The sequence below is a fragment of the Labeo rohita genome, chromosome 1 (assembly GCF_022985175.1).
Source record: "Labeo rohita strain BAU-BD-2019 chromosome 1, IGBB_LRoh.1.0, whole genome shotgun sequence".
In the NCBI taxonomy this organism is placed as follows: Eukaryota; Metazoa; Chordata; class Actinopteri; order Cypriniformes; family Cyprinidae; genus Labeo; species Labeo rohita.
This window is the reverse complement of record NC_066869.1, coordinates 22,245,347-22,258,857: the sequence shown is the minus strand read 5'-3', so window position 1 is coordinate 22,258,857 and position 13,511 is coordinate 22,245,347. Positions and strand designations below refer to the sequence as shown.

General features: G+C 36.5%; 2 protein-coding genes across 2 annotated transcripts; one reads left to right on the top strand and one right to left on the bottom strand.

The window, feature by feature from the left end:
• Window positions 1–46: 46 nt before the first annotated feature.
• Window positions 47–6,423, bottom strand: LOC127166796 (uncharacterized). The gene is made up of 4 exons (XM_051112364.1): window positions 6,073–6,423; window positions 5,602–5,753; window positions 5,294–5,405; window positions 47–3,809 (listed from the first exon to the last, which is right to left on the bottom strand). Exons 1-4 carry the CDS (start codon window positions 6,341–6,343, stop codon window positions 1,669–1,671), a joined length of 2,676 nt encoding a protein of 891 aa, XP_050968321.1. The 5' UTR covers window positions 6,344–6,423; the 3' UTR covers window positions 47–1,668.
• Window positions 6,424–7,818: 1,395 nt separating this feature from the next.
• Window positions 7,819–12,522, top strand: si:ch73-109d9.2 (uncharacterized protein LOC565042 homolog). Its single transcript, XM_051112496.1, has 4 exons — window positions 7,819–8,473; window positions 9,870–9,997; window positions 10,265–10,373; window positions 10,465–12,522. Exons 1-4 carry the CDS (start codon window positions 8,197–8,199, stop codon window positions 11,532–11,534), a joined length of 1,584 nt encoding a protein of 527 aa, XP_050968453.1. The 5' UTR covers window positions 7,819–8,196; the 3' UTR covers window positions 11,535–12,522.
• Window positions 12,523–13,511: the final 989 nt, after the last annotated feature.

Below are 13,511 nucleotides of genomic sequence, written 5' to 3'. Positions count from 1 at the left end.
AGATTATCTCAACCAGTAATCCACTTCTCACATAAACTGGAATTGGTTCCCAAACATGGCTTTGAGTCTTTTTTTTTAAGCAGGCTGCTTTGTTCAGTATGTGATAGTATAGTTGCCTAAGATTAAAATGTATTTTTTTGTCAGTAAAATACAATATATGTCAGTTATTTCAGTCTTATAAATGGAGTGTTAGACAGTCTGTTATCATACTGCGCCACCCAGTGGTCGATATGATTTGCACAAGTTTTCTTTCTTGTCTGCATCATATTAGTAGGCCTACATTCATATGAATGGATAGAATAGACCTAATACCATTTCAAAATAAATTGTGAAGCATACAAACTGATTGTTGTTGTTTTTTTTTAATTAGATCATTTTACAACATGTTACAATGTTTTATTGATATTTATAGAAGGATGGACAATAGAAAAATATTATCAAAAATATACACAAAAATAAACAAGCAGTATACAAATTTCACACTGACAAAATAATAAAAAAATCACATTTTATTAGGCTACTTCACATTTAAAAATTACTTTAAAACAACAACAACAAAAAAACAACAAACCCATAAAACTATGCAATTTTATTTGCTTTATATGGTAGCCCGTTTCCATCACTGAATAAAAATAAAAGGTAATTGTGACTTTTTATCTCACAATTCTGACTTTTTTTCTCACAATTTTCTTTTCTTTGACTTCTTTTCTCAGAATAGCATGATACAAACTCACAATTCTTACTTTTTTCTCAAAATTGTGAGATATAAACTAACAATTCTGACTTTTTTCTCAGAACTGCATGATACAAACTCGCAGTTCTTTTTTCCCCTCAGAATTGTGATATAAACTCACAGCTTTGAGTTATAAAATCAGTATTGTGAAATTTAAACTCACAATTTTGACTTTTTTCTCAGAACTGCATGATACAAACTCGCAGTTCTTTTTTCCCCTCAGAATTGTGATATAAACTCACAGCTTTGAGTTATAAAATCAGTATTGTGAAATTTAAACTCACAATTCTGACTTTTTTCTCAGAATTATGTGGTATAAACTCGCAGTTGCGAGTTATAAAGTCAGTATTACGTGATATAAACTCACAATTTTAAGAAATAAAGTCATAATTGCAAAATATAAACTCACAATTCTGACTTTTTTCTCAGAATTGCATGATACAAACTTGCAGCTGCAAGTTTTAAAGTTGCGAGATACTCACAATTCAAACTTTTTTCTTAAAATTGTGAGTTTATATCTCACAATTTTAAGAACATAATCTTTTTCGCCTTTAAAATGGGACTTTTTAATTCACAATTCCGAGTTTCTCATCAATCGGAGGAAAAAATAAGAATTGCAAGTTCGTATTGCGAGAAAAAAGTCAGAATTGTGATATAAAAACCTGCAATTAACTTTTTTATTATTATTATTCAGTGGTGAAAAGCAGGCTTCTATAGCTTTGCTAGGTTCGAGAAAAAGAGCATGCACAAAATTAATGCAGCGAAGCACTTAACACTCTTTTTTTTTAATTTTCTGTTTTAAAAATGCCATCTTCATAAATTAATTTACAATCAGACCTAATACTGTTATATTTTCTGTAACAGAAAATTAATCAGTAGATGAAGTACATCAACTTAAATGCTTAATATAAAACAATCCAAATATATATATTTTTTCAAGGAACATGTTGCGTGTTGACATGTTTCTTGAGATGTGCCGACTGAGTAAAGCGTTTCCCGCATTGCTTGCACTCAAACGGTCTTTCTCCTGTGTGGATAAGCTTGTGTCTTTTAAAATTGCCTAGATCCACAAATCCCTTTTCACAGTGGGGGCAGACATAGCGTTTCTCTCCTCTATGCCCCTGCATATGCATATTCAGAGCGACTCTATGTTTAAACTTCTTCCCACAGAGAGTGCAAGAGAACGGCTTCTCTCCAGTGTGCATTCGCATATGGGTAGCCCGGTCTGCCTTGGCCAAAAACCTCTTCCCACAAACTTTACAAGGAAACGGCCTTTCTCCAGAATGAATAAGCTGATGTTTAGTAAGGGTAAAGTGGTATACAAAACTCTTCCCACACTCTTCACACTGATACCGTTTCTCCTCTGCATGGACCTTCACGTGCCGGTTAAGACCTCGGACACTAGGAAACGCCTTGCCACACTGGGAACAAGTGTAAGGTCTCTCGCCTGTATGAAGTCTCATGTGGTTCTCCAAGGCTGATGCATTGCTGAGGACCCTTCCACACTCGGGACACTCTGTATTTCTCTGCAACGTCTTGCTCGAAGGTTTTGGTAATGGTTGATTTCCGTTATTTGCGCCAGAATGCGGTGTTTCACTAATCAAGTCGTTGTGCAACTGATCTGCTCTCTTGTCCTTGACCATAAGTGTGCCGTCCTCACCTGCAGGATCTATTTGTCTGGATTTGGCGCAAATCTTTCTTTGTTTTCTCAGTCTAGACTGGAGTGTGGGAGTGTCGTCATCTTCCGAGAGGTCTTTATCATTTCCTTCTGGGTGAGGTGGTGAAAAAGGTACATCTGCTTCGAAGTTGTGAACAGGAGACGCAGGTGTTTCTAAAGAAGGAACGGGTACCCGGCCTAAAACAATGTTGGCTGAAGCGGCAGCTTGTTGCTCCTTCAGCGTCAGCAGAGGCGCAAACTGCCCCGATGGCTGAAAATGGTGCATGTGTGCCTGCTCCGAGGCATCTTGTGGCGTTATCACAATGGGCGAATGCAAATGCAAAGTATCAAGAGATTCAAGCAAACCTGGCGTATTATCAGCTGGAGGAAAGTACTGGTCTGGAGAAGAGGAGAACTGATCAGATTGTGGTGGATACTGAGATTGCATAAGTGGAGGCTGAGGTTGAGATGGGTTTAGGGAAACGGATCCCTGAATTCCGTTAACTGGAAGATGAGAAGTATACGGAACGTGTGTCGGAAGATAAGAAGGTGGCGTTGCCTGAGCAGGATTATGTGGCAGAACCAAAGGGAACTGGAATGATGGACTTGAAGTCGCAGAATGTGCCGGCATTACCTGTGGAGATGTAAAAACCTGGGATTGAGGAGGAATAAGACTAGGTGGGAGAACCCGATCCTGGACTGGTGGAAATGTATTTGGAGCTGCTACGACAGGAACGTGTACTGACGGCACACCAGTGTGTATTTGTGACACCACCTCTTGAGTTGGTGTTTTGATGGTGGCTTGTGGTGGAAAGAATGACGGTTGTGTAAGTTGAGATGAACATTGGGTTAATGGCTCAGTGGCTTGGTTTAGCAAAGCAATGGTTGGAATTTTCTCAGCATGTGAAACCAATGCTTGAGCCCGTTGTTTAGAGGTATGAGGCTCTGTTAGTAAGACTTGGCTTTGGGGAATGGGAGTTAGGTAGGTGTTCTGACAAATATTTGAGCCCTCTTTCTGAGAGACTACTGTCTGGTTTGATGTTTGAGGATTTGGCCGATGGTGAACTAATGACGGTGGCTTGGTTTGAGGTATCGTTGGAGCGCCAGACAGCTCAATCATTGGTACAGATGAATTAACAGTGGAAGCAGGAATCTGGGTTGAACTGGGAAGTACTGAAGAAGAGGATGTCTGTGTTGGTGCACTGGCATTTTGTCTTTTGTTTTGGGAAGACAAGCCTTCAGTATTTTCCAATGTTCTTTTAGATGCACCTTGGATGGGTCGTATAGTCTGACTGGGTTTTTGACCACCGGAGTCCACTCTGCGACTACAAGAGGAAGAAGGAGTCACTGGTGGTGGTGACTTCCCATTATGGTGGCTTTGGTTTCTGGTTATTGTTTGTAATGCTGGTGGGATCACAACTGTGAATAGAAGGGTGAAGATGCAAGAAAGGAACATGAGAACAAAACGTGCATTTCTGTTATTGAGTCCTTGACAGATAGATTGGTCGAGGTGCTTGAAAATAGATCTGAGTGTTTGGGTGGGATGGGGTCATTATTATCTGCACTAATTTTTTAATTGTTGGTCTACGTTGGTCTTCAATTGATAGTTCACCCAAAAATGAAAATTACCCCATGATTTACTCAAGCCATCCTAGGTGTATATGACTTTCTTCTTTCAGGATGATTACAATCGGAGTTATATTTTAAAATTGTCCTGTCTCTTGCAAACTTTATAATTACAGTGAATAGCTGTTGATATTCAATACTCCAATATAAGTTTACTGAAGCTAGAGATTACGGTTTATAAAGTTTTAAATATGTCTATTTTTCTTACACAAATGCATTGATTCACCTCATAAGTCCTTTATTAACCCTCCAAAACCATTCATTGCCATTATAGAGGGTTTCCACTTAGTTTATTCAGTTACCTGGATGCGCAGCCATATTGGAGGCATTTGGATGTAAACAACAGCATTGACTGCACTGTTAATGTACTACTGAATACATAGTTCTGCTAATTTATGCTGTCTAAACCACAGAAAAAATGTGTGGAAGCTGCTAAATCATATAGTGAAGGACTTAGTAAGCAGGAAAGGTTGCAATATTTTGACTAACTAATTAATATGTACAAGCAGTATTATTTAGGATATTAGCCTAATATTTCACCTACTTGACCGGAAATAAGAACAAACACGAATGTTGTTCAGATTCTTGCCCTGGAAATCCTGGCTCAGTTTGGCCAACCACAAACACCTTTTGTTCCTCAGATAGTTTTTTGCACTCTTTTCCTTGATTTGTTATAACTTTTAGCAGTCTATAGTACTCCAGATGTTTTTCCTGGTCCGACTGATTAGATTACAGCCCAAAACATGAAAATAATGGGCCATTTTCAGCAGCAATAATCGAGTTACGTTCGGTTCAGTGGCATTGTTTACGTTCAGTGCCGCCGAAATGGATGAATACTGATGCGTCGTTAAAACACTCTATGAAGCTTGGAAGAGCCAGGATATTTTTAAAATATAAATCTGATTGTATTCATCTGAAAGAAGAAAATCATATACACCTAGGATGGCTCGAGGGTGAGTAAATAATGGGGTAATTTTAATTTTTTGGATGTCCTGTCCCTTTAACCCTGAAATACAGCTCATATATATTTCTTGTCTATGTTTATGCACATTTTTGTTATTATTTGAAAAGAATTGGCTCTTATACGATAATTACATGTAAATGGAAAATTTAAAAAAAAATTCAGTTCTATCAGTTGCTGCTTAATGAGTAAATATATATTACAGCAAGCAGTTGAGTCTCCATTATGTACTTGTGAAAGAACCACAAATAAGATATGAAAATATATGACATTTTCTCATTGTTCAGTTGAATTTGTGAATGACTTTTTGAAATACCCCGTTCCACTGTGTCCTTATTCGGCTCCCTGCGCACCAGTATCGGCTCAGCACCCTCTTGCTTTAGTAGAAAGTATCCTGGTGCATAGCTGTTGCACTCAGTCTCTTGAGGCTGAAGGCAGAGAACATATAATTTATAAAGGAGCTATTATTAAAATTCACTCTTACAGAGAGGAAATATGACCTCAGTCGGTGAACTTTGCTCTATCTCACCACATAATTCACATGCAAAACATGAAAAGGCGAGAAAGGGAGGAGGGGAAAGTGTAAGCACTTACTCTTCTGTAGTATGTACTTTAATTTCTTACCTCTTGTTTGATGAGGAGCAACGCAAGCTGTCTGTTCCCATCCTCAGTGGCACAAAGATCTGTTAGTTTATCACTCGTAATGTCTCCCAGATTAAGACGTTGTCCTATAAACTGATGGGGGCTACATCCCCGGTCAACCAAAACGGGCATGTCTAACAAACGGAAAAAACAAAAACAATGTAAATAACCCTATTGGAAAAAGATGTTTTTTTAGGAGGGCATTCACAATGACACATAATGATGAAAATTATTAAATTATTATGATGAAAGTTATTATAAATATACATATATTAAATATATGTATACAAATAGAAAGCAAAACAGTCAGAAAAAGGCAATGAAAGTGCTTTTATGCATTTACCATCTGATTTTTGACTAAGCCGTTAAAAGTCGTTATAATTTTCCAGGAAGTGTTTAATGCACGTCATAACCCAGGAACACACTGTTATAAGAAAAAAAAAAAAAACATACCACATTGCACGCCAACATCACGATATTTACAGACATTTCCAGTTCTCTCACTCCCAGCTTCGGAGAATCTCTTTGTGTTCTGACTGGATGTATCACCTGTCTTCGTGTTGACAGTCTCTTGTCTCAGCTGCACCAATTCCGCTTTCAAGCGCTGCAAAGTGCCATCGTAAAGTTTTGTCGCTTCCCTGACAGCAGTTTGTAAAATTGTTTCCATTATGAGTGTGAACTGGGTCTGAAACCCGTCATTATCGTCCGCGCTCGCATCCGGCATGGTTCAATTCGAATGAAGTAAACTTTAAGGAGCAGACGTTATCGTCCCTTTGACATAGTCAACGAGAATCACAATGACGCGTCCAGGGGAGGGCGGTATACTTCCGCACTGAGTGTTTAAAAAGTTTTATTTATAGACGTCTGTAAAGATAGTTTGCGGTTTGCTTTTAATATGACACTAAAACGCCCTGAAGCTCTAAACAATGTAGGCTATTTGTAGATGTCTTCTTAATGGAGAGAAACTAGTTTATTGATTATTGTATTGTCTACATCTTAAGGGGTTTTAATTAATGAAGAATGTAGAAATAAAAAAGATATTTTATATTAGGCTATATATTAATGCATTACATAGTCCTGCATTAAAAAAAAAAAAAAAAAAAACCTAACCTTAAATTTTTACAAAATAATAATCACATTTTCAAATTATTAAAACAGGGCACTATTTTTAGAATCAGCACGTTGCTTTTATCGGTCCTAGGCTATATCAATAACTGCCATACACTACCAGTCAAAAGTTTTTTATTTTACAATTTTTTTTAAGATTTTAATGTTTTTAAAAGAAGCATTTATTTAATCCAAAATACAGCAAAGCAGTAATATTGTGAAATATTTTACTATTTAAAATAACTGCTTTCTATCTGAATATATTTTAAAATGTAATTTATTCTTGTGATCAAATCTAAATTTTTAGCATCATTACATCAGTCTTCAGTTTCACATGATCCTTCAGAAATCATTCGAATATGGCAATTTTCTGTTTAAGAAACATTTTTTACAATTATTTAAATTATTTTTTATTAATATTATTGTATTATTTTTTATTATTATTAAAATCAATATTTTAAAAAAATTCAGGAGTCTTTGATTTCATTTATCCAAAAAAAAAAAAAAAAAAAAAAACTTTAGTAACATTATACACTATCCCATTCAAAAGCTTGGAGTCAGTATTTTTTGGGGGGATGGGGGGGTGTATGCTTTAAATTGATCAAAAGTTATGATAAATACATTTATTTTGTTACAAAAGGCTTCTATTTCAGATGAATGATGTTCCTCTGAACTTGCTATTCATCAAAGAAACCTAAAAAACCCTGTTTTCAACATGTTTTTTGAGCAGCAAATAAGAATATTAGAATATTGATTTCTGAAGGATCATCACAGAAATACATTACATTTTAAAATATATTCAAATTGAAAAGTTATTCTAATTAGTAAAAACATACTGCATTTTGGATCAAATAAATGCAGGCTTGGCGAGCAGAAGAAAAATCGCACTGTTCAAAAACTTTTGACTGGTAGTTTATAATAATTGTAAGTTCCCACAGAAAAAAAAAAAAAAAAAAATCACACAGGTTTGCAACAACATGAAGATAAGTAAATGATGCTGAGTAAAAGTAAACTGTAAATGCGTAAACGCTCCTTTCATTATGGGTGAACTGTCCCTTTAAATTTGTCCCTAAATTCCATCCGTATGTTTGCTTCGGGAAGCACTTCTAGCCAGTCCCACTGCAGGACGAGAGCATGTTTTTTGGACCAGCACGTATTGTCCGCGTATCGTTTATGTTGCAATGTTTAAATGTGACACTGATAAAAGAACAACAACCGGTTATTAGCGTTAACTAACAGTAACACAATAACAGTCCTCGCTAGTCTCTGCTAGCAAGTGCTTGGACTAGTGCAGATTTGGCAAAACTAAAAAATGGTTCGATAACACACACCAAGGATATGATGTGACAATTTGGTTTTAAAAACGTCTAACGAGGAGCTTGAGGATAAATTGTTGGCTTTGTAGCGTGTTTACATAACAAAGAACGTGGCTAGACTATTCTCAGGCTTTTCACCCGTTTACTCGTCATTATGTCCGAAGTCATCCATTCGTTTCAGTCACAGCTGTCCGGGGTCATGGAGACCGTTTTTAAAGCTGCCATATTTGAGATCACCCGGCTCGTGGAGGAGAGTTTCGTGAAGGAAGTGTCCCGTAGTCGAGAGCAGGTAGAGACTCTCAAGAAGAGGCTCCAGTGGAGCGAGACCAGACGGAAAAATCAAGAGACGGGTGTGAGGAGTCAGAGGTGTGCACAGTGTGACAAAGCCCGTGTGTGTAACGAGGAGAAAGAAGAATTGTCACCACAATCAGGTTTGTTCACAATCACAAATTAGCTAAGGCTCAATGTCTTGATTATCAGTATTTGTAATGTCCTACAAAAAGGAAATTTGATCATTTTATAATCTGCATGAACATCATATTTGATATTTGACATCTTGGATTCTTAACCCTTGTATTAGTTTAAAAATGAATTTGGGTTCATGGTAGTATTGGTAGGGGGTTGAATTGACCTTATTTGGATTCAGTATAATTCAACAACAATAAATCTGGTAAAAATAGCAAACCTTTAACATTAATACTTCCCACACAACACAAAATATCAATCATCAATCATTCCCACTGAACTGAACATGTAGGAACTGATAAAAATGTATGTCTTTGCAGTGCAATTTTCTTCAGATAAATGTGGAATGATACATACACTACCAGTCAAAGGTTTTGAACAGTAAGAATTTTAACGTTAACAGTGAATTTTTTAATGATTTTTTTAAGAGGTCTTCTCTGCTCACCAAGCCTGCATTTAAAGCAGTAGTATATTTAAAATAACCGCTTTCTATGTGAATTTATTTTAAAATGCAGTTTATTCCTGTGACCATGGCTACGTTTTCAGCATCATTACTCCAGTCACATGATCCTTCAGAAATGCAAGGATGCTTTTAAATTGATCAAAAGTGATGATAAAGAAATTCATGTTACAAAAGATTTCTATTTCAGATGCTGTTCTTCTGAACTTTCCATTCATCAAAGAAACCAGACAAAATTCTACTCCGCTGTTTTCAACATAATAATAAAAAAATGTTTTTTGAGCAGCAAATCAGAATATTAGAATGATTTCTGGAGGATCATGTGACTGGAGTAATGATGCTAAATAATCAGCTTGTTTTAAATAGGAAAAATATTTTTTAAAGTTTTACTGCTTTTGCTGTACTTTGGATCAAATAAACACAGGCTTAGTGAGCAGAAGAGACTTCTTTAAAAATCTTACTGTCCAAAAACGTTTGATTGGTAGAGCACATATTAATGTAAATACCCTCAAGGTAGCTGAGAAACTGTCATAGCAAGATAAATAAATAAAAAATAGTATTTCAGGTCTGTGTAGCTGCATTTAATTGACCCACAAACATGTCATAATTGTAGCAGACGTTTTGTAAACACACTCCACAGCACATCGGAGTGTTAACACTTTGCAGGCATGTTTATGACCCTAAATGAGAAAAAGAAAAAAAAAAAAAAACATCATAGGTTGACCAGTTTTTTTAAAAACTCAACAACTCAAACATCCAAACCCGCAACGTAACATAAAAAGGAATTCTGTAAAGACTCTCAAGTCATTCCTTATGACTTTTTTCTTCCGTCAGTTTAAAGACCATTAAAGGACTGTGTAATCAATGCCCTCACAGTTGCATTCACCCTTGACCACATGTAGAAAATGAACGCAGCCTCAAACAGGAGAAAGTTCCGGATGGGAACTGGGGAAGCTGTGAGTTGGAGTCTGAAACAGTTTTGGGAAAAGAAAGATCAGAAGACCAAACCAGCCCCAGCAATACAACAGAGGTGAGTATGCAACTGGATAAATATTTTTTTAACTCAATCTTGCAGTGAAAAAAAGATGATGTATGCATGACTTCTCCTAATCATTTACTTTGCTTAAACTCCACCCCTTTTTTTTCAGTCCACTGGATGCTCCATCCAGTCAACAGCTGATGAATATTAGTTCCCATCCTACATTTTTTGATAATGCTGAAGAAAAGATATGTTGCTACGTCCATTTCATTGTGACTTTAACATTCTGTGCATATTCTGTCCTTGTGCTCCTTATAGTCTGCAAGCACAGAGGACAGAAAACTGGACTGCGTGTTGAAAGAAGAGACTCTTTATGTCAGTGCTGGTAATAAGGAACTTCAGGATGGGTGGACATTGGATACAGAAGGTGTGATTTAAACATCTGATTACTGCTTAAATCTTCTCGCATCTGATTGTGTGTGAAGATTAGACATTTTTTTCCATGTTTGGTTTTGCAGGAGCTGAGACGTCTGATTTCTCAGCTCACAGTTACAGTGAGCAGGAGCTGCAGCAGATTCAGGAAGAGTGGAGCTCTGGACTTGATCAGACTGCTGACAATGAGACTTACGCAGATATCGCAGATGTCCAGGGCCTGACGTACCGAACACGTTATGACGCAGAAGAGTTAGCAAGCTACAATGTGCATGAACTGGACATGCATGAACTGGACGGTCTTGGAGAAAGAACTGAAGACATGTTGGGTAATTCAGTATCGGTCGCAGTTGGCCCTGATCAAAATGACCTGGACCAGGAAGTTGGGAGACGTCACAGCTCTTCCCTTAAGAGTAAGAGAGGAAACAGAGGATCTGTACCTGTGCAAGTCAACCCAGAGACAGAAGATGTGAATGGAGACATGCACTGTTTACTTATTAATGCAGATGGCCACTTGCAAGACATAAATTCCTTCAGTGAAGTTCGTGGTGGGGTTGCAGGAGGTGCTGGACATAGAGGACACTCACTGTATGTTGAGGACGCAACTAGTGGTGCAGTTTATAAGGGACATGCATTAAATCACTCTAATGTTGGACAAGCATTAGGAGACAACAGGGCTTCACTGAAAGCCTTCCCGCACTCCCACCGAGTTGGTTCAAGTGCTGGATACACTTGTAACCAGTGCGGTAAGAAGTTCACTCAGGCCTGCAACCTAAAAGTGCACCAGCGTGTCCATCAGCGGGACGGTCTCCACTTGTGCAGCCACTGTGGGAAAGGGTACTCATCCTTCAGTGACTTGCGAAGACACAGATGCAGTCAGACCGGAGACAAGCCCTACACATGCACACTATGTGGGAACAAATTCAGCCGACTGTGGAATCTCAAGCTGCATCAGCGTATTCACACACAGGAGAAACCACACAAGTGCACCATGTGCACTAAAAGCTTTACCCGGGCTGACATCTTGAAAGTCCATCAACGTACTCATACAGGAGAAAGACCGTACTGCTGTGGTATCTGTGGATTGAGCTTCAAACGATTGGATCATCTCAGGTCACATCAGCGCAAACATAGTGCTGACCAGAACAATCCATGACAAAAATGCACCATGTATAGTCTTATGGTGTGTGCACATGAAACGCAAAGCTAATATTCTCATCGCGTTATTGTTCTAAATTAATCACGTGAATAAAATCATCACGTAATGCTTTTCTCCATTTTCTGATAGAACCGGACGTGTCAAACTGGACATGTCAATAAGTTTCTTTATTGACACATCCAGTTGTATCTAAAAAGTGTTTGTTTGAATTGTTTATATTTATGCTGTGTGCACACCAAACGCAAAGCGAATATTCTCATCGCGATATGGTTCTAGACTACTTACAGGATGTTTTTCGTGTCATTTGTGCAAATAAAATTGTGTAATGCTTTCCTCCATTTTCTGATAGAACCAGACATGTCAAACTGGACATGTCAATAAGTTCTTCACGGATTAACGTGAAAACTCAGCATGTAAATTTTCCACTTGAGTTGAAAATTTTCACCTCATTTATCAAATATTTGCTACGTGAATGGTGTGCACACATCATTAGTTTTTTTTTTTTTTACTTTTAAATTGTTGGAAGGTCATAAATCCAGACTGGACATTAATATGATCAGTCAGGTGTTTCCCATAAATCATAACACTGTTGCTGTGTAAGTTCCCATTATAGGTATTATGTCTTCTGTATAATTTAATTTAGTTTTCTCTAGTTAATTCACCAAGAATGAATATTTATCATTTACTCACCTTTATGTCATATAAAACCGGTATGGCATTGTGGTACATACATCTGTGGTACATAAAAGACTTTTTTTTTTCAGAAATTTGTCAGGGTTTTTTTTTTCGTCAACTGTTTTCCAGCATTCTTTAAAATGTCTTCTGCTGAACAGAAAAGAATAAAAGCAGGTTTGAGAGTAATTAGATGATGACAGAATGCTCATTTTTGGATGAACTATGCTTTTAAGTGATGCTATGCATCACTTAAAAGTTTGAATATTGTGTACTTGTGATGCATACTTGTTCACTCATTTTGAAAAAAAATATTTATTTCAGTTGATTTTAATAAACCTACCAAATATATATTGTTGAAATATGCAATGTGTGACACATGCAATATCAGTTCTTTTTTTGGGTCTTTGCTTAAGCAAACATAGTCAAATTAAGATTTATCTGGTTGTTGGTTGGTTAAATCCTCCAGCTGTTTATTCCAAATGTCAACCTGCTTTTTATTTTCATGATTAGAACAATTGACAACTGGTAACTGACTTATAGAAAAATAATTTAAAAAAAAGTAATTCATATACAAATTGATAATGTGGCCACGAGGTGAAGAAGAATTATAACGCAGTTTGACTGTAATTAGCGACTTCATAGCTGTGTGGTTACTGAAAAATAACTGCACGTCTTAGAACGTCTGTCAACCAATCAGAATCAAGCATTTAACAGCCCCGTTTTAAAACACTCGAGTAATGTTTCATATAATAATACAACTTATCGTTTTATACTAGGAGTCTGGAGAAATAAATGAGTGTTAGAATATTTATACAAGTAAAAGTGTTTAGCGGTGTGTTGTGTTAACTTTGTTTTACAAATTACGTCTCCTATCGTCCCAATTAGACTTAAAGCTACAATTTTAGTTGTTTTTTTTTTTTTTTTTCACAAATGCATCGTGCTTAAAACAGTGTCGTTTTAGTATCAAAGCGATTCTATTTTAGATTTCATTCAAATTTTGAATTAGTTCTTATATTTTTCATTTTAGGGTTTAGTAATTTTGTTGTGTTTTTGTCCATTTTTATGTATTTAATGTCTATATAGTTCTTGTTCTTTTTTTTTTTTTTTTTTTTTTTTTTTTACTTTTCAGTTATTTTACTAAAATTATCATTTTTTTATCCTGTTTGTTTTGTTTCAGATACAGTTTATTTTAAGTAATGAAAATACGTTTTTGATGAAAATTTAGTTTTCATTAACTTTAAAATTTAGTTTTGGAGCACTTGCTGTGTCCTAAATATTGTACGATTAGATTTGCCGAAG